We start from the raw sequence: 21,060 nt of genomic DNA on the forward strand, positions 1-21,060 counted from the left end.
AAGCATCTGGTGTCACAGTTACAAATTGCTGGTGTTTCTCCCCCTTGACAGCCAGAATTGGTGCTAAACAATAAACTGGGGGCTCAATCAGGAGTGAGGAGCAGGGAGGGGGAGCTGCCTAGCTGTCCTCCTGGGATCCTCCAACATTCTTGAGATCAGGAGACAATGGGCACTTGTGTTGGTCACTCTTGGATACACCAACAAATTTTTTCCCACGCAAACATTTTAAGTGCTGTGTATGTTGACAGTCCCCTACAGAAGGAAGACTGTAGTGTATGAATGAAGTGAGATGGGGGAAAATAATGCAGGTGCCCAAGCATTCAATAGAAAGGTCATGGACTAGCACGTTTTGCATCCCTGAAAGTTACCCCAAAGGATGGTTATCGATCTATCTCTCATAATTGGTAACTGTGGATCAGTGGCCCAGAAGAGAAATCACAGGAAAATAAACCCAACTTATTACAGTGTGTCTCTAAAAATAACGACAAGAACAACAAAAAACTTGAAAGCACCAATAGCCTTGTTGGACACTTGAGCAGAAGTACCCTACTGTAATGGTAGGCTTGGATTTGTACTCTGGACTCTGAGTGCTCTTTTCTCCTTCACATGGAATCTCCAAGTGAGTCTGAGTCATCCAAGGACAGAGGCAGGTACAGGTCCTGTAAGAAGAGAAGACACAAAGTTAACTTTCCTTTTCTTGACATCTTGAGCTCCAGAATGACTGTTTTAGTATTTTAATTAATACTTCCTCTAATTTTTATTTTGAAATAATTTTAGTTTTATAGGAAGTTGAAAAAATGTTTGGGAAGGTTCTCTTGTACCAATGCACCCTTCCCTCAATTTCCCCTAATGGTAACATCCTGCAGTTTTGCATATACTCATTTGTGTGTGTGTGTGTGTGTGTGTGTGTGTGTGTGTGTGTGTGCGTGTGTGTGTAGTACCATGCAATTTTATCACCTTTGTATATTTGTATGACTACCACCATAGTCAAGATACAGAACTGGACACCCACCACTGGGCTCCCTTGTGTAACTCCTTTATATCTACTTCTACCCTTCCCCCCATTCCTAAGCCCTGGTAACTAATAACCTGTTTCCTGTCTCGATAATTTTGGCATTTCAAGAATGTTATATAAATGGAATCATACAGTGTGTAACCTTTTGGGATTAGCCTTCTTCATTCAGTATAACTTAACCAAGTTGTTGGATGTATCAATAATCTGCTCCTTTATATTGCTGAGTAGTATTCCATGGTGTGGATGTACCACAGTTTTTGTTTTTTGTGTTTTTTAGGTATTTATTTCTTTTATTGTTGTGCCAACATTTAAGCATGATTAAAAGAAACAACAGCAAAAACAATAGAAAAGAGCTACCATTTATGGAGTACTCACTACGTCCCAGGCACCGTGCTAAATACTTTCCATGCAAGATTGTGTTTAATAATTACAAATCAGAAAAATGAAGCTCAAAGAGTTAAAGAAAGTTGCTCAGGGTCACATCTTAGTAAGTGACAGAGCCTGTATACAAACCTAGGTCAGTGTGACTCCAATTTGTTTTTATTGGTTATGAATATTCATGGGGTACAAAGCTGACTGTCACCACTTGTGCCCAAGATGTGATGGCCAGATCAATACCATCAGCATGCCCATTACCACAAATTGTGATTATTCCCCATGTCCCCCACCCAATTAATCCCCGATCTCCCTCTTCCTCCCCCCTTTCCCCACCCCACTCTGCAACCCTAGGCACGTTCTCTCCCTCTGCAAGTCCAATGAATCACTGTGGTCTCTCTTTCCTTCTTTCTTTCTCTCTTAGCTCCCACTTATGAGCGAGAACATGCCGTATTTTTCCCTCTGTGCCTGGCTTATTTCACTTAACATAATTTTCTCCAAGTTGTTGCAAATGGCAGAATTTCACTTTTTTTATGGGAGAGTAGTATTCCATGGTGTATATATACCACATTTTCCTTATTCAATCATCTTGATGGACATTTAGGTTGGTTCCATATCTTTGCTATCGTCAATAGAGCTGTGATGAACATAGGAGTGCAGGTAGCCCTTCGACATGATGACTTCCATTCCTTTGGGTAAATACCTAGAAGAGGGATCATTGGATCATATGGAAGATCTATCTGTAGTTGTTTCAGAAACCTCCATACCATTTTCCATAGTGGTTGTACTAATTTTACAGTCCCACCAACAGTGCAGGAGCATTCCTTTCTCTCCACATCCTCTCCAGTATTTGTTATTCTCTGTCTTTTTGATTACAGCCAGTCTAACTGGGGTGAGGTAATATCTCAGTATTAATTTGCATTTCCCTGATGATTAGTGATGTTGAGGATTTTTTCATGTACCTGTTGGCCATTTGTATGTCTTCCTTGGAAAAATGTCTATTCAGTTCTTGTGCCCATTTTTTAATTGGGTTATTTATTTATTTTTTTTTATTTATTTATTTATTTATTTTATTTTTTTATGTTTTGTCTTTTTCGTGACCGGCACTCAGCCAGTGAGTGCACTGGCCATTCCTATATAGGATCTGAACCCGCGGCGGGAGCGTCGCTGCACTCCCAGCACCGCACTCTCCCGAGTGCGCCACGGGCTTGGCCCTTAGTTGGGTTATTTAATTTCTTGAATTCCTTGTATATTCGGGATAGTAATCCCTTGTCAGATGTGCAGTTTGCAAATATTTTCTCCCACTCTGTAGGTTGTCATTTCACTTTGTTGATTGTTTCCTTTGTTGTGCAGGAGCTTTTTAGCTCGATACTCCCATTTTTTAAATTTTTCCTTTTGTTGCTTGTGCTTTGGGGCTCTTGTTCATAAAGTCTGTGCCCAGACCTAGTTCCTGAAGAGTTTCCCCTATATTTTCCCTTAGTAATTTTACAGCTTCAGGTCTTATACTGAAGTCTTTAATCGATTTTGAGTTGATTTTGGTATATGGTGAGAGGTGCAGGTCTAGTTTCATTCTTCTGCATATGGATGTCCAATTTTCCCAGCACCACGTCTTTTCCCCAATGTATGTTCTTGTTGCCTATGTCAAAGATCAATTGGCTGTAGGTCTTTGGGGTGATTTCTGGGTTCTCTATCCTGCTCCACTGGTCCAAGTGTCTATTTTTATGTCAGCACCATGCTGTTTGGGTTACTATAGCTTTGTAGTATAATTTGAAGTCAGGTAGTGTTATGCTTCTGGTTTTATTTATTTATTTACTTTTGCTCAGGATTGTTTTGACTATGCAGAGTCTTTTGTTGTTCCATATGAATGTTAAGATTGTTTTTTCCATTTCTGTGATGAATGTCATTGGTATATTGATGGGGATTGCACTGAATCTGTAGACTGCTTTGAGTATATGGACATTTTCACAATGTTAATTCTTCCAATCCAAGAGCATTGAATTTCTTTCCATCTTTTTGTGTCTTCTTTAATTTCTTTCTTTAAGTAGTGGTTTGTAGTTCTCGTTGCAGAGATCTTTCACCTCCTTGGTTAAATTGATTCCTAGGTATTTTATTTTTTTGGTGACTATTGCCAGTGGGTGACTCCAATTTTTAACAGAAATACTGACAGCTTGTTGGTTGGAAAAGAAACAGGGAGATGCATTTCAAATAGCTTAATATTGTTACTGGCTAGGAAAGCAATATAGATAGTATTTAGAAAATAGAGGATTTAAGTAGCTAGACTTTTTTTTTTTTTAACTGTGTACCACAGTTTGTTTAACCATTAACCCATTGAAGGGCATGTGGGATAATTCCAGTTTTGGGCTATTGCAAACAAAGCTTCTGTAAACATTCCTATACAGGTTTTTGTGTGAACATGTTTTTATTTCTCTGGGACAAATGCTCAAGAGTACAAATGCTGAGTTGTATGGTAATTGCATGTTTGGTTTTGTAAAGGACTGCCATATTGTTTTCCAGAGTGGCTTGTACCATTTGCATTCTCACCAGCAAAGTATGAGTGATTCAGTTTCTCTACATCCTCACCAGTATCAAGTGTTTTCACTACTTTTTGTTTTAGCCATTTTTGTGGATTTGTAGTGATATCTCATTGTGGTTTTAATTTGCATTTCCCTGATAGCTAATGATGTTAACCATCTTTTCACATGCTCAGTTGACATTTCTCCTCCTCAGTAAACTGTTTCTTCATATCTTTTATTCATTTTCCAGTTGCATTTTTTCTTACTGTTGAGTTTTAAGAATTATTTTTATATTCTCTAAATAAGGCTTTTGCTAGATATGTGTGTTGCAAACATTTTCTCTCCATCTATAGCTTGTCTTTTCATACCTTTTGCATGGTCTTTGGCAAAGCAAAGTTTTTAATTTTGATGAGTTACAATTTATCCAATTTATCAGATTTTTCTTTTATGGATTATACTTTCGTTGTCAAATCTAAGAACTCTTTGCCTAGCCAAAGATCTGAAGATTTTCTCCTGTTTCCTTTCTAAATGTTTTACACTTAAGCCTATATATAATCCATTTTAAGTTAATTTCTTGCATAAGATGTGAGGTTTAGTTGACGTTCTTTTTTTTTTTGCCTATGGATATCCAATTGCTCCAGCACCATTTATTGAAAAAGCTATCTTTCTTCCATTGACTAACATGTGCACCTTTGTCAAAATCAGTTCTGAATACACATGTGGGTTCATTTCAGGCTTCCAGAGAGTGGCTGGGCCCTGAACAAATGGTAACTGAGAAAATGTACCACATCCACCTACTTCCAATTTATTTTTTGATGCTTCCATTTCCCACCGGGAATTGGGATTTCCAGTCCAGTACTGCCCCAGACCTTCCTACTCTACGTCTCAAGGAAATGAGAGTGGGTGATATGGTCCTGGTTTTTCCCATTGTTCCCAGAGCTTTATTTGGAGATCCCTGTGATTCCTTTTGGACTTCATCCATGGTCCAAATTAGTGGTTTTCAAATATCTCTCTCTTCTTCCTCCTCCTCCTCCTCCTCCTCCTCCTCCTTTTAAACTCTTTATTCAAATGAAATCTTTCTTGGAAGCCCAGTACATGAAACATATAAAAGTATAATTGTTCTGGTAGAACCAGAGGTGGGGGAGGCAGATTCTCACCCAGTTCCATCTTTCTCCCCATCCCCAAATGGAGCACAGTTTGAAAACCACTATTTTATACATTTTATCAGCAGGATACCAAGGAGACCTGGAAAATTTAGGATCAACTCTGTGTATATTTAAGAACCGCCCCTCTCACTCACCACCCCCTCTTCGGTATAATAGAAGATGATAGGAGAAAATTGGAGAACATAGCTCCTCCTTGAGGTAGAGGAAAAAATAGAGATGAGGAAGACAGAGAAGAGTGGGGAGGAAAAGGATTTATTTATTTAACATTGAAAATGCTTTTTGCTGAAAAAGAAGGTACAGGAAAACTTTTAGGCAGCTTAGAATGGAAAGAGGATTATAGCATATTCTGAAACCTGAGGTTTTAGTCCTGGCTAGTTAGTATTATGACATCGAACAAGTCTTTGAGTCTTTTGTTTCTTAATCAGTAAAAGGCAGGCTTTGGAATGGACAATCTGTAAGGTCTTGAGACTATAATTTGGGATTCTCAAAGGAAAATCGAATGATTAAAAACACAACAAAGGCAACTATAGCAAGTAGACTCACTTCTCACCAACCTACCATCCTTTCACTGTAAATCAGAGTATGGCAAAAATTTTCAGTAAAAGGCTAAATAACAAATATTTTAGGCTTTCTTTGCTGGTCACATATGGTCTTTGTCACATATTCTCTTTTGTTTGTTTGGGTTTTGTCTCTTTTAGAACCCTTTAAAGATATAAAAAACATTTTTATATCAGGGGGCCATCCATACAAAAATAATCAAGACATGGACAGGATTTGGCACCCCTGTTTTAAACTACCAAACAAAAGTTTTTTGGAAAACTGATAAACAGGTAGAAAGTACAATGCTGAGAAGACAATAGAAGTGCAATAAATATTTGTAAAATTGAGTTGTGGCAACAGCAGCCTGCAATGGAGCTGCAGCTCTGAAGGGATTTAGTTCTCAAGTACTTGAATAAAGTGGAAATTGAACATAATCAGAAGTATCTTTGAACTCTGGACTTCCAGAAAGGTGTAGTAAAACCGTCTGAAACCCTGTCCCTTCATAAATGTGACAACACTGGCAAATTATCAAAATCAACTTTTTCAGAACTCTGGAAATTAACCAAAGGCTTGCAACAATCCAAGAAGTGTTTATTCAAGAAAAATGGCTGAATCTTGTAAGAATGCTAAGATTGTTGGTACTTTAACTTGCCACATTTTCATTCCCTCTCTCTCTCCAGTCAATAGTGGCCTTGACAACCAACAGCTAACAACTACACCATCCATGAAAAACAACAACCTAGTAGCCACTGGAGGATGCAGTTGGGGGTTTGGAGCTCCTCAAAATGCCCCATTCCCGGAGAACTGTCTCTCTTTGATCTGTGAGATAGTGCCCTAGAAACTTCCTCTTGCAAAGTTCTTTATTTGACCTGACTCAGAGCACACTCGCTGCGAACAACCTTTTCAGGGGACGTTAATCAGTTGCAGTTGTTTAAAAGTTGCAGCTGCCTGAGGTGGGGGTAAGAATTGGGGTAAACGGAGCTGCTCAAAACTTTAAAAGAAAAAGCTATAGAATTAGATGTCCATAGGGGGCTTTGAAAAGCTCTGACATATTCCTGGAATCTAGAAGGCCAGGTACATGTTCAGGACTGGGTGTATTCTAGGAAAATACCTGAGGAGACCCTAATCTCGCACCTCTGGTTGACCTTGAGGCCCTGTGCAAGCAGCAAGTGAAGGCTAAGGCAGAGTTGTCAACTGCCTAGCAGAGCATTGAAATCACACCCCAATACACACAGAGTCCCTGGCAAAGTCTGGGAGACTTATTGGATGAAGGCACTTAAGGAAATCAAGTAAAATTATCTTTTTCATTTAAAATTATCACTATCAGAAATGAAAGAGAAATTAAGACATTCCCAGATAAACAAAGTCACAGAATTCATTGTTAGCAGACCTGTCCTACTAGAAATACTAAAGAGAATCCTTCAGGGAGAAATGAAAGGACACTAGACAGTAATTCAAATCCACATAAAAATAAAAAACACTGGTAAAGGTAAATGCATAAACAAATACTGAAGACAGTACAAATTTATTTTTGTAACTTTTTTTTCTGTTTTTAAATAAATTTTATTGTGTATATTTGAGGTTTACAACATGATGATGTTATGGGATACATATAAATAGTAAAATGGTTTCTATAGTGAAGCAAATTAATATATCCATTATCTCACAGTTACTTTTTGTGTGTGACAAGAGCCATATAAAATCTATTTACTCCTTAATATAATACAATTTTATTAACCATAGTCCTCATGTGGTACACTAGATCTCTAGACTTGTTCATCCTATATGTCTACTTCTTTGTATCCTTTGACCTACATCTCCTCATTTCCTCCCAGCACCCCAGCCCCTGGTAACCACTGTTTTATTTTCTATATCTGTATATTTGGTCTTTTAATTTATTTTTTTAGATTCCACATATAAGTGAGATCATCCAATACTTTTCTTTCTGTGTCTGGCTTATTTCAAAAGACAACTGCATGAGCTAGTAATTATAAAAATATGTATAAAGATGTAATTTGTATGTCAATAAGAGCACAAAGGAGGGAGGAAGGAACAGAGCTATATTATAGCAAATTTTTATATACAATTTAAATGAAGTTAGTATTAATCTAAAGTACATTGTATTACGATGTTAATTGTGAGCCTCAGGCAACCACTAAGAAAATAACTCAAAATAAAATTAGTAAAAAGTCAAGGGAATTAAAATGGTACATTGGAAAATATATATAACACAAAAAGGCAAGACTCTAGTAAGAAAGAAACAAAATAAGACATAACATATAGAAAACAGCAAAGTGGCAGATGTAATTCCTACCTTACTAGTAATTACATTAAAATAAGTAGATTAAGCACTCAAATTAAAAGGCAGAGATTGGCAGAATGGATTTTAAAACACATGACCCAACTCTATGTTGTCTGAAAGATAAACAATTTAGATTCAAAGACACAAATACGTTGAAAGTAAAATGATGGGGAAAGATTTACCATGCAATGACTAACTAAAAGAAAACTAGAATGGCTATACTAATATCAGAAAAAAATAGACTTTAAGAAAAATTGTTACTACAGACAAAGAAGAGCATTTTCTAATGATAAAAAGGGTCAATACATCTAGAAAACATATTTATAAATATATATACACCTTAACAACAGAGCACCAAATACATGAATACATGATGGAATTGAAGGGGGAAAGAGACAGTTTAACTATATTAGTTTAAGACTTCAATATCTCACTTTTAATAACAGATAGAACAACTAGGCAGAAGGCCAACAAGTAAATAGAGGACTTGAACCACACTATAAACAATCACATATCTATAGAATACTCTTCCCAACAATAACAGGACACACATTCTTCTTAAGTGCCCATGGAACATTCTCCAAAATAGTTCATATACTAGGCAATAAAACAAGTCTTAATAAATTTAAAAGGATTGAATTCATACAAAGTGTATTCTTTGACTACAATGGAATTAAATTAGAAAGCAAAAGTAGAAATACATTTGGGAAATTCACAAATATGTGGAAATTAAACAATACACTGCTGACTAACCAAAAATCACACATGAAATCAGAAAATACTTTGAGATAAAGGAAAATGAAATCACAACATACCAAAATGTATGAAATGCAGCTAAAGCAGTTGTCAGAAGGAAATTTATATGAAATGTTCTAAAGATGCTAACCACAGAAACAGAGAGTAGATTGGTGTTTACCAAGGGTTGAGTGGAAGGGGAAGGAGCTATGACTGCTAATGGGTATGGGGTTTCTTTTGAGGGTGATGAACATGTTCTAAAATTAGATAGTGGTAAACGTTACACAATGCTGTGATTATACTAAAAACCACTAAACTGTACACTTTAAAAGGGTGAATTTTATTGTATGTGAATTATATCTCAGTAAACTGTTATTTTTAAAAAGTACCTTTGAAAATCCCTTACATTAACAATTAAATACTGTTTATGTGATTCCTGGCAATGCAACCGTATACTGTACAGCAATATGCATGTGTAGATACATAAGGTATATAGTAATATTCAGGATGTAATGATGTGTACAAATGTGAGTGATAGCTTTATAGTAGTTTTGCTCTATTTCTATATCATGACTATTAATAAATTCCATAAGTTAAAGTTGCATATAATGAAACTCCACTGTAGTATAAAAAGCACAAGATTAAAATTCAGGAGACCTAGATTCTAGGCAAGGCTTTTCTTCTATATCTGAAAATTGAGGACTATACAATCCTTAAGGTTCCCTCTAGATTTAAAATCCTATAAAATATAACTGTAATCATTGCATTTTTTTTTTCTTTAGTTACACCAAAACAAGAAAAATGAGACAGAGACTGCCAAGTTAGTAAACTCCCCAAGTATTTTTCAGGCAGTACAAAATTGGCTTTTTAAATAATATTTGAGTCCACTTTGAGTTCCCCCACACTGAACCTCTGGGACTCAGCATTCAACCTTACTCTTAATTGTTCATTTAACAGACACTTAGTGTAGTTGGTTGGTTGGTAGAAATAATTATCTGAAAAGACTGTTCCAGACTTTATCTCAGAGGAAGGGGGGATAGGCCTTGGGATAGAATTCTGAGTGGACTAAACATGCAGCTGCGTGACTCCAAATGGGTAGGGCGAGATGCGGGATGTGAAGGGATCCACAGGACTAGGCCTAGCTATGAACTTCTGAACTTCTGTACCTCCATCAATTTATTTTGTATTCAAAATGCATTTTCTTGTATGGGTAGAACAATGTTCAGGAAAGGGAATTATCTCAACATTCTGTTTTTGTTGATTGATATGTAGAAATGCAGAAACACACATATTGCTTAACAATACAAATAATTTGCACCTGAAATTCATTTGCTTAGTCCCTTGGAGCCCTACAGAACAAAATGTTTGTAACAAATACAGCTGTGCTGGCGATACTATTGCATTAGAGAAAACAAATAGTTGGTCTCTGGTCCAAGGAGCTTATAGTCCAAAGGAAATCAGGGAGGAGTTTTGAGAAACCTGGCTTCTAGTTTGAGTTTGCTGTTTCCCAAATGTGCCCTGTACTTTTAAGATGGTGTGGCTTTGTTTTATGGATTTTGTTTTTTAAGCTGGAATGCCTGTTCTCTTCACCAGCCATCAAAAGCCTACCAGCCTTCAAGGCCCCTCTAAAATGTCACCTCTGTGAAAAGCTTTCCCCATCTCCCACCCTCCCCCAGTCACATGTCTTTCCCACTCTTCTTTGTGCTCCTGCAGTCCTTTCGTTAGCTCTTGATTACACTACCCAAATCCACTTATGTTGGAGTTAGTTGCGTCTGTGATTTAAGGGTCAGGGCCCTGCTTTATTCATCAAACTCTCTCTCTAAGCACTTATAGGACAAAAGAAGTCTGGAAACATAGAGAAAAAAATGTATATTTAAATAATGCTAGTTATATTTTCAAATATGTCAAATATATTTTCCTTCAATCTCCAGGCAACTTTGCTGGCAAAATGCTTCCCAATTTAAATTCACGGATGCAATCACTAATTTGGAAAAAAATTTATAAAGAGTTTCTTTATTTTTCTAGATTTTTTGAGCCTTTTTAATATGGTAATTTCTCCAGAGAAGGTTCTCAATAATTTTTTGTTGAATCATATTGGAGGTATCTTTAACCTCTGCACCTCTTTTTCTCATCTGTAAAATGGGAATGCTACCTGCCTTATCTCTTTCACAGGGATATCATGAGGATAAATGAGAAAGGGGCTATACAAAAAGATAAAGCAGCATGGAAATGCAAAATGTTGTTCTCATTAGTTATCCAAGGATTTACTTTGTGTCCACATTATAGCACTTGAGTATGCGGACTTTGGCTAACCCCATTGCAGCTGCATTAAAGAGGATTGTCTTGAGCTGCTCAAGAGGGAAAGCCAAGAGGCTGATTACAGCTTAGGGCCCCACCACAGCCATCAAAAGTTACCAAAGGGATGCTGGGACTTCAGCTTTGCTTCCAAATGTGCAGGAGGAAAGTCACAGCCTCAGCCACCTGCTTCCTGTCTCCACCATGACTCACACCTTTCAGGTCCACTTGGACTGAAGTTTAGATGAGATCTGCGAGGACCACTGCCCAGGGACCATGATGGTGCTAAAGCTCAGGTAGCCGTGTGAAAGGAGGAGCAAAAAGCTGGGGCTTGAGACCCAAGGGGACTGAGCCAAGGTCACAAGACACGTTTTAGCTTATTCAGGAAAACCAGTTCAGTCTCCATTACTGATGGTTTAAGCGTGAAACTACTGCTTCCTGATAGGATGCACTGAGAGGGAGGCAACATCACTCCTATGACATTCCTGTGCCAAATGCATAATCAGAATCGAATTACAAGGAAACATCAGACAAGCCCAAATGGAAGGAATTCTATAAAATAACTGGCCTGTACTCTTCATTTCTACAATATACTGCACTGAAAGATAAAGAAAGCCTTCGGAACTTTTCCAGATTAAGGAAGACTACAGGGACATGATAACTAAATGCAATGTATGATCCTAGATTGAATCCTGAACCAGAAAAAAGGCATTATTGAGGCAATTGATAAAGTTTGAATTTGAGCTGTAGAGTATATAATATTATGTGTCAGTGTTGAATTTCCTGATTCTGATAATTGTACTATGGTGATGAAAGAAAATGTCCTTGTTCTTAGGAAATAAACACTGAAGTATTTAGGGTAAAAGCATGATGTTTGCAACCTAATCTCAAATGGTTCAGAAAACAATAATAAAGTGTAATGTATATGTGTGTGTATATGTATATATATATATATATATAGAGAGAGAGAGAGAGAGAGAGAGAAAACACAAAAAAATAAAGTAAATAGGGCAAAATATAAGCAACTGGAAAATCTGTGTAAGAAGTACAGAGAAGTTCATTATTCTTGCAACTATTCTGTAAATTTGAAATGACAGAAAAAGAAAAATTTTTAAAAATAGTGAGAATTATACCAAAATATAAATGTTTATTTTATTTAAAAGTTTGCTCTAGAAAATGATATAGTATATTGCTTAATGTTTGCTTAACTGTCTTACAAAAAAGAGTAATTTTAAAAATAAAATGAAACACTGAAAATTCCACAGTTAAGAAAACAGTGAGGCTCTGACAATGCTCCCCCCGCATGAGCTTGTTCTAGTCCTTCACTGGTTAAAACAGATTTTAGCACTGAGTGAAAAAACAAGCCACAAGTGCCTGCAAGCCCAACCAGGAGAAATAGTTTAACAATGCCGACACTCACCTCAGTGGGCTCATGGATGATGGGTCCTCAGCCTAAATGAACTGGACATGTCAGTTGAAAAGCTGAATGACTCAAGTATCCAGACCAAATGCCCAAGCTGCCTCCAGCACTTTGGGGAAGGCACTGATGGAAGGTGCTGGGGTAAGTCATGCTTCCCAGAAGGAAGGTAGGGCCAGAAAGGCGTAGGGCAAGATACAGTAAGAAGCAGTGTGGTATGGGAGGTTATGTATGGGCAGTGAAACAACAGAGGGAGACTACTCCCATCTTGGGATGTCCATATTAATAAGCTTTGCTGCTCAGCAAAGAATAACTGAAAGCTGACTGTAAAATCAGTTTTCATCCATCTCACAATCTCTGGGTAATGCTGTCTACCCAGGAAGTTCAGCAAATCCTCACCTGGGCAAACCAAATAGGTAAGCAGGAGAATCAGAAGGGGTTCTGGTCAGAATCAATAACAGAAGTTAAAAGGGTCATTAAAAGGAGGGAACAGGCATGAGGAGTGATGGGGCAGATTATGGCCGGATTAACCAGGAAATTAAAAACCTGATATAGAAAAAAGGAAATGAAAATTGATGTCAGGCAGTGGTGCGCTGTTAAATGTTTAACAACTGACTTTCTGTGAGGAAAAAACCACCACCTTGATATATGTATCTGCCAATTTCCATCGTGTAAATATTTCCACCACAGCTGAGTTCAAGTTCACAACATGATGTGACTAAACACAGAGCTGAGAAGTGATGTATACAATCAGCTCTCACAAGTGAGTGTGAACTGGCTCCAGCATACCACTGGTGGTAGCTTGGGTACAGTCCTACAGCTCACTTTAGTAAGTAACTTAACCATTCTGGGTCTCAATTTCCTCATCTGTATAATGTCAACCTCATATGACTATTGAGAGAATGAGATGAAACAAATTTATCTCCATCTGAGATGTTTCCCAGCTCTGACCATTTATGGTTCTGTGATGGAGTTAGTTATATTGGTGGATTTTTGCCTTTTTTCATCTCCCACCAAGTCTTGTGAGCAGGGAGAAGACAAGAGAATCCTAGAAGAAGCTATAGCACGGTGTGGTAATCAGAGAAGAAACCACATCCACTGCCTGAAGTATAAGAGGTCCAAGGTAGTGACCACTCCAGATTTCCTACACAGGAGAGATTTCTGGGTGGGAATCTGTTTGGAAAGTGAGAATAGGGAATTTATACACTTTTATTATTTTAATGATATATTTATTTGGGATATCTAAAGGGGTGTAAATGGTGCCAAGGCCAACGCAATGTGTATGTGCCCCCCTTTTCTACACTGCACCAGCATCTTCCTGGAAATGAAGAGTACGTAGTGAAACTAGGGTCTCTTCATTTGTTGATGTTCATCAAATCTAAAGGTAGTAAGTCAGTGCAACTTTTTTTGACTACTATCTTTATGTCACTTCCATTGACTGATGCCTGGTAACATAAGTTGACCTCAACACCTCCTTTGCTATGTCTCTAAATTGGAGAGACAAGTGCTCCATCCATCCCCAAAGACTTGGTTTGGTTACACCATCAGCTCAGAATAGGTACTTGGGACCTCTGTACTTCTGCCTTTTGGAAGAGGTATCAGAATGTAACCAGAAATACATAAACCAGGGGTCGGAGGAATAAATAAAAGTGACTAAAAGATTGGTCCCTGTTGGGATTCCCAGAACTTCAAGCTAATGACACCAGATGAATGGGAATTCTGGCCTTCATGTGCTGTTGATGTAGAATGGAAGAGAAAACCTTCACCCAGGCATTCAAGAAACTCCGAGTGCGAAAGGGTTTAGTAAGGTATAAGAGACATAATACCTTGTGCTTCCGGAGGCTCCCAGGACTGGTGGGCGTAGAGATGGGAGACTGCTTAGACTTGGGGGTAGAGAGCTGGCTGCTGGAGGTTCCGTTTGCTAGCCCAAGGCAAGAGAAAAGGAAGGGATAAAAATCAACAGCATACAAAGGAGCAAATTATCCGTCCCCTCCAAAGACACTAAGGACATTCAAATAAGATACACAGACAACCAAGTGATTTGATGAATAGAACAAAGGTGAAAAGAAACACATTCCTCAAAAGGGCAAGAACTGCAATCCCCAGTTCATCAGATCCCAGCGCAGTGCAAGGCAGTCATCCTCCCACCCTCTCCCTCAGTGCTCCCCAGTCACAGGGGTCTGTTTCTTTTCAAACCTTTTTCATATCCATTCCCAGGTTTGATCCTAACATCGCTGGGAGGTAGCCTGGGAAAGTATTATCTTGCTTTAACGTTATAGAAGAGAAAAATGAGGCACAGAGAGGTCATGTGCCTTACATTAATGGGGAAGAAATATGAGTGATTTGGACTTGGGCATACACACCATTTGGTGGCAGATGATGGGATAGGTGCAGGACAGTCCCATTGTCAATCTGTTCCCCTCTCTTTTCCTGCTCATCCCCTCTCCCTTCCCTACCTCGTCCTGGGTGAAAAGGACAGAAGAAAGGAAAGAGAAAGTGGGCTAGTCAGGAAGAAGAATGAGAGAGAAAGTGGGGGAGAAATGGACAGTGAAACATTAAAAAAGGCTCAAACAGCAAACTGGGCAGAGGAGATAATCAAAAAAGAGAGAAAGACATCAGGAATGGAGGGTAGGAAAGACAAGGAAGATAAGGTAAGAAATTAGAAGAGAAGAACGAGGAAGTTGAAACAGGGAGAAAGGCACAGAGACCAAAAGGCAGACAATGGCGGCCAGAGACAGGTGCACCCCCATTTGTCTCTAGCCCAGAAAAGGCTGAAAATGAGATGGTTTCCTTGCTAACATCTTCATATTCCATTGTGTTTTGAATTGCTTATATTCCCTTGCTAATGAACTTTTTCATATCTAATCATGAAAAAAGGAATGTGGTGCATCAGAATGGAACAATTAAACAGCTTTCAACATGGATTCACGTTCAGACATCTCATGCTAAAGTATTTTTTAAAAAAATCTTAGGACCTACATTGCTAAAATGGAGATATTTGGAAATTTGCTTTAAAAACAAAGGCAAATATCCCCAGGGTGTGTGGAGAATGAGCGAGGGAGAGAGGGAAGAGGAGGAGGAGGAGGAAGTGTGCGCGCGCGCGCGCGCGCGCGAGAGAGAGAGAGAGAGAGAGAGAGAGAGAGAGAGAGAGAGAGAGAGAGAGAGAGAGAGAGAGAGAGAGAGAGAGAGAGTAAATAGAATATTGAAAAAGTTAAGCAGAAAGATGGCCCAAGAGTTTTGCTGTTAGTCCCACAGGTAAAGCTTAAACTGCTGTATCATGAATATTTTCTGAGATTATATTCCTTCTGCACCACTTATGGCAATGTTTTCCTACGTTCTAGAACGTGCACATCAACTGTAGAGACAGAAGAAACATTACCGTGGTGGTTGCTGAGTATATCCAAGTGCAAGTGAGCTGAAAAATGGGTACTTAGGCATCCACTGTTTGGTTTTACCTGTATATTCACTTGTCTCTCACCCACTCATTGAGAGGCCTTCCTCCCTGTCGTTCATTTGGCCAGTAGTTATGGAGTACTACCTGTGAGCCAGGCCAAGTATTAGACACTGGGTTTCAGAGACAAGTAAGTGATTTTCTGTGGGTGGAGAGGCAGGCAAGGATGCAATGGAATGAGTGCTAAGACAGAGCTGTGCATAGGGTATCACTGGAGCCCAGAAGACAGACTTTGAAATCAGGGAACTGGGAGGCAAACAAGAAGCAACACCTGAGAAATCTTGAAAGATGAACTTGAAATAGACCAATCTATAGACAGAAAGTAGATTCGTGGTTGCCAGGGACTGGAGGGGGAACAGTTGGGGGGAAATGGAAAGTGTCTGCTAATGGGTGTGGGGTTTCTTTGGGGGAGACAAAGACATTCTGGCATTAAAATAGGGGTGATGGTTGCACAACTCTGCGATTAAACGAAAATCTACTGAATTATACATCTATACATTATAAATGAATGAATTATATGTTATGTGAATTGTATCTCAATAAAGTCTTTTTTGTTTTTTTTTAAAAAAAGGTGAATAAGAGCTGGTTATGCAGAGAGTATAGAAAAGGTATTCTAGAATTCTGCCATTTGCAGCAAGATGAATGAACTTAGGGAAAATTATGTTAAGTGAAATAAGCCGTGCACAGAAAGAAAAATATACTATGTCTTCACTCATAAGTGGGAGCTAATAAACATATAAATAAAAGAAAGATACAACAATCACAATAATTTGTTGAACTATCTAAAGGAGAGATGGAACTGAGGCCACCAGAAGAGGAAAAGGAGGAGGGAGAGGGAGGGTTAGTGAGAAATTGGTAAAAGGCCACAAAAGTTAATACACTGTGTAATGTAATTATCCTGATTTGAGCATCACATATTACGTACAGGTATTGATATTCAATGCTGTACCCAACAGATATGTACAATCAATTATGTTTGAATTTAAAAATTTTTTAAAAATATATACTTATCCTAATAAAGTCATTAGAGAAATAAAAAGAAAGAAAGAAAGAAAAGAAAGAAAAAGGTATTCTAGGCATTAGAATTTTACCAGCTGGGGGCAAAGACATGAAGGTGTGACAGAATACGGTATTTTTACAGAAGTATAAGTAGCTCATAATGGGTCAAGAATAGGATACCGGGGATTCAAGGAGATGAGGCTAGAGATTGAGGGTACGGACCAGACCCTTGGGGCCTTTGTGCGGCCTTTTTACAAAGTTTGAGTTTGATTTCTGAAGGGAAGTCAGAGAAGAATTTTAAGCTGAAAGCAATACAATAACATTTGAATTTTAAAACTATTACTCAAGCTGCTGTGGTAAGACAAGGGTGGGGTGAACTGGAGTAAGGGTAGAAGAAAAGAGTTGGTTAGAAGACATTGCATTAGTCCAGGTGAGGGGTGATAATGGCTCAGACTAAGGCAATTGGGAGGGAGAGAAGAGCCATAGCAGTAGAAAGGGACCTAGAGGCCAGATAAGCTTAGAGTGTTATGTTTATATACCATGTAAGCCACCCAAAGAAGAATATGACCTGTGCCAAACAGCACAAAGTTGGACTAGACTTTGCCAAGGCACCAACCAGGCTTTCTGGTGAATAAAGGATGCACTTTTGGAAAGGCAAGAGCCTGGAGAGCCACAACCGGGCAAAGCAGTCAATTACTCTTTGTAGGAAATGGAGTTAATAGTTGAAAGAGTTAATGTACCACCTACAGTGCCTGAGGGCTTCCCCAGCAGGACCTGACCCCTAGCATTCAGGATAGAAGCAATCTTAGAGACCTTTATGAACTGACACAGTGGAAGTCTTGCAAAAGAGTCCTGACATTGGCCATGAAGTCTGACAGATGAAGGCATCCCCAGTTAGTTCTCATCTGGCATTTTGTTCCACATGATCGCTGTATCCTTCACAGAGTGTAGTTTCCCAGCATTTGTTACCCATGCTAGAAAAGGTGGCTACTATTACCTACAGTATTAAACATATCTTTTTCACCTATATACTTATCTAGCTGAAAATGGGCCCACAGGCCTTGACAAAATGTGGAAAATTGTCAACCACAGCATGTTTTCATGCGAGTCAGTTTCCACCTATTGGCTACATTTCTGAATGTACAGTCATCCCTTAGTATGTGCGGGTATTAGTTTCAAGAGCCCTGTGGATACCAGAATTCATGGACACTCAAGTCCCTGCTATAAAATGGTGTAGTATTTGCATACAACCTACACACATCCTCCCATATACTTTAAATCATCTCTAGATTACTTATAATACCTAATACAATGTAAATGCTATATAAATACTTGTTATACCAAATTGTTTCTTATTTGTATTATTTTTGTTGTTGTTTCTTTTAGTATATTTTCTAATATATCTTATATTGGTTGAATCCATGGATACAGAAGTCATGGAGGGCCAACTGTATAGGCTCTTTTGCAACTTCCAGTTCTTTTTTTCTCAATATCCTCTGAAACTCTCTCACTCAATAACTTTAGGGTTAGTACATAACGCATATTCCATATATGCCCCTCTATATATATTCTCTGCATATGTGTACACGTTTATATATGTTCCCCATGCCCCTCCCCCAGAGAATCAATCTTAAGCTGTCTGTAAATTAAGGACTTTATTTTGTCATCAACATTCAACAAGCATTTTGGAAATCGGTTTCTAATAATTAAACTGCCACTCACTGCCTTGTGGAAAAAATGCAAACACTTTCCCAGTCTTTCTCAGAATTCCCCAATGAAATGAAATTCAAAGGTGGACACAGAAAAATGAGAAAATGTAGATTCCTTACAAGCTGAAGGAGTCCATGTGTTTACAGACTAGATAAAAATGTATTCACATACACATTTTATCTGTGGATTCAATGGGGAAAAAAATGGGAAGATGCCATTTGATATGGATTCTGTAGCCAATTCATATAAATGTCAAGTAAAAAAAACAGCAGGAAATAATACACATAGGGTCTGATGAACTGTGTGTGCTCTTGGATTGGGAAATTCATATGGAAAGGCTGTCACATTTCATCTTGAGAGTGGCTAAAAATGGTGCCACTGTTTGATATCCTTCCTTTTGCTTTATTCTTTTTTAATAAATATCCTTAGCTCTTGTCTCTGATCTTTCATTTTTCAGCAGCAGTTTGGGAATGCCTTTGTGGGGGAGGGAGTTTTCTCCCTCTTTGACTTTTCTCTCTTTCTCATTTTCCTCCTCAGAACCACAGCACTATCTCACTGTTCTTGCCTTTTATTTACACATACTACAAATCCTCTCATTCCTTTTTTCTCTTTGTACAGTTCATTTTTTCCCTTTGCAACAAGGTACATCAAAGACTTTCCAATCTCCTAGACCACCTTATCAGTCTTATCAACAAAAATAGGATAATAATTACTGTTTACTGAGTATCTATGATGAGTCAGGTGTACTATCTCTCTCTCTCTCTCTCTCTCTCTCTCTCTCTCTCTCTCACACACACACACACACACACACACACACACACACACACATGTTCCAGTTAGGGGTAGCAATGTCAGGATTTGAATACAGGTCTGATTCCAAAGCCTATGTGTTTTTTGTTTGTTTTCAGTTTTTGTTACATATGTTTTTCCTCTTTTAAATTAATAGCTTTTGAGATTCCTTCCCGTGACAATTTTCTGATGGGAGCTAGGGAGGAGGGGACAAAGTTGTGGCAGAGAAAAGAGAAAGGACTAGGAAGAAGGTATAAGCAGACACCAAAGCTGACACCCACCTTTGGATTCTATCCTATTGGATCTGGTTTAGTCTAGAAAGTGGTTAGCAAGAGCTTTCTTCCATTCACTGGATTGGCTGGGTACTATACACAATGCCATGAAACAATAGCAGACAGAGCAGCCAGCACCGCATGGAACTACCTTCATGCCACAGAGCTCTGTGGGAAGGTGGTATCTGTGCCCTGTCTATCACCCCCTTAGTTGGTGTCCTTCAACTATGCAGCACTATTGCCAAGCGTGGCCCTGTGCAGTCTTGACTCACTGGCTTCCCTGAATGATTACACTTGTCCTTGCCCCAGTACTCATTTTCAGCTCCTTGGCTCTGTCAACCTTTCCTATCAGAATGAAACAGGACAAGTCCAAACAGGATGGCTGGTAAGGCAACTAGACTGGTTTACCTAGATTCACAGGGATTTAAATGTATGGGGGGGGGGGGGGGATGGGTTTCCAGGAGTGAAGAATAAGGGGGGGGGGGCGGGGAGCTGATGGGGTAGAAGTTATTTCCAAACAAACAATGAGAGAGTCGTCCAGCTTCTAGTGTGGGTGGCCAAGGACAGAGTGGGGTCACCAGCCAGGCAGAGTTGATGTTGAGCTCCCAGACTATGGATTTTCTTGTTTGGAGGCTATACTGATCTTTGGGAACTAGGATGCAGCTGCATATAAATTGAACATAAGTGGCCCCAAGTATTAAAGAGCAGTGTGGGCAGCAAGCTGGACAAGCCATATTTTCTGGTTCAAGTTCGCATGACCCAGAATGACACAGAAAAAGAAGGACCACCTTGGCATTTGCTTTTCTCCCAGTCTTTGACTGGAGACTAAACTGATTTAGTGCTCATTCACTTAGCCCTGGCCTTCCCTCAACACTTGAGCCCAATTCAAAATTAAGCCACTTGATTTTGATTTGGCATCAATTTTGAAACATGGCTCACTGAAAATGACTGCAGTCTACTGGAAAAGCCATAATGATAATTTCAGAACCCCCTTAATTATTACAGTTGTATTTCTACAGTCATTTTCAAAGCATTTTACCATATATGAACTCATATGATTCTCCTGATAACTCTAAGAGGGTGGCCAGGTATTACTAGTCTCCTTTTAATCAACAAGGATGTAGAGGGTATGGTTTACTTAAAAAGTATAAAGTCTGCCTCTTCTCAATAGATGGTGGCTTTGGGAGTTTGCTCACAAAATCCATTTCAGAATTCCCTCAAGGTTAGCACATCACACACCTCGCACTGTGACTTTTCAGCAATTCATTTTGTATTGTTTTCTAACCCCTAATGCTTTGCAGAGGAAGTTCTCAATACACAATTCAGCTACTTCCTCAATTTTCACATATTGAGATGCTCTAAATTTTCCCTCATTCCAGTCCAAAGATACCCCATTTTTCCCTTACATATACAGGGAGGTTTTCTGGAAGGCCATCCGAGTGGAACCAAGGTGGTTTCAACTTACTTCAGAGCAAGGCCAA

At 38.8% G+C, this 21,060-nt stretch overlaps 1 protein-coding gene across 1 annotated transcript in view; it reads right to left on the minus strand.

Moving 5' to 3' along the window:
- Positions 1 to 602: 602 nt before the first annotated feature.
- The window catches only part of DCX (doublecortin), a 114,869-nt gene continuing 94,411 nt past the window's right edge, over positions 603 to 21,060 (minus strand). The window contains exons 6-8 of the mRNA XM_063084864.1: positions 14,185 to 14,279; positions 7,887 to 7,919; positions 603 to 659 (exon numbers count right to left, since the gene is read on the minus strand). Of these exons, the coding sequence (XP_062940934.1) occupies positions 603 to 659; positions 7,887 to 7,919; positions 14,185 to 14,279 (185 nt within the window). The remainder of the gene's footprint in view (positions 660 to 7,886; positions 7,920 to 14,184; positions 14,280 to 21,060) is intronic.

Source organism: Cynocephalus volans, chromosome X (genome assembly GCF_027409185.1).
Source record: "Cynocephalus volans isolate mCynVol1 chromosome X, mCynVol1.pri, whole genome shotgun sequence".
NCBI lineage: Eukaryota > Metazoa > Chordata > Mammalia > Dermoptera > Cynocephalidae > Cynocephalus > Cynocephalus volans.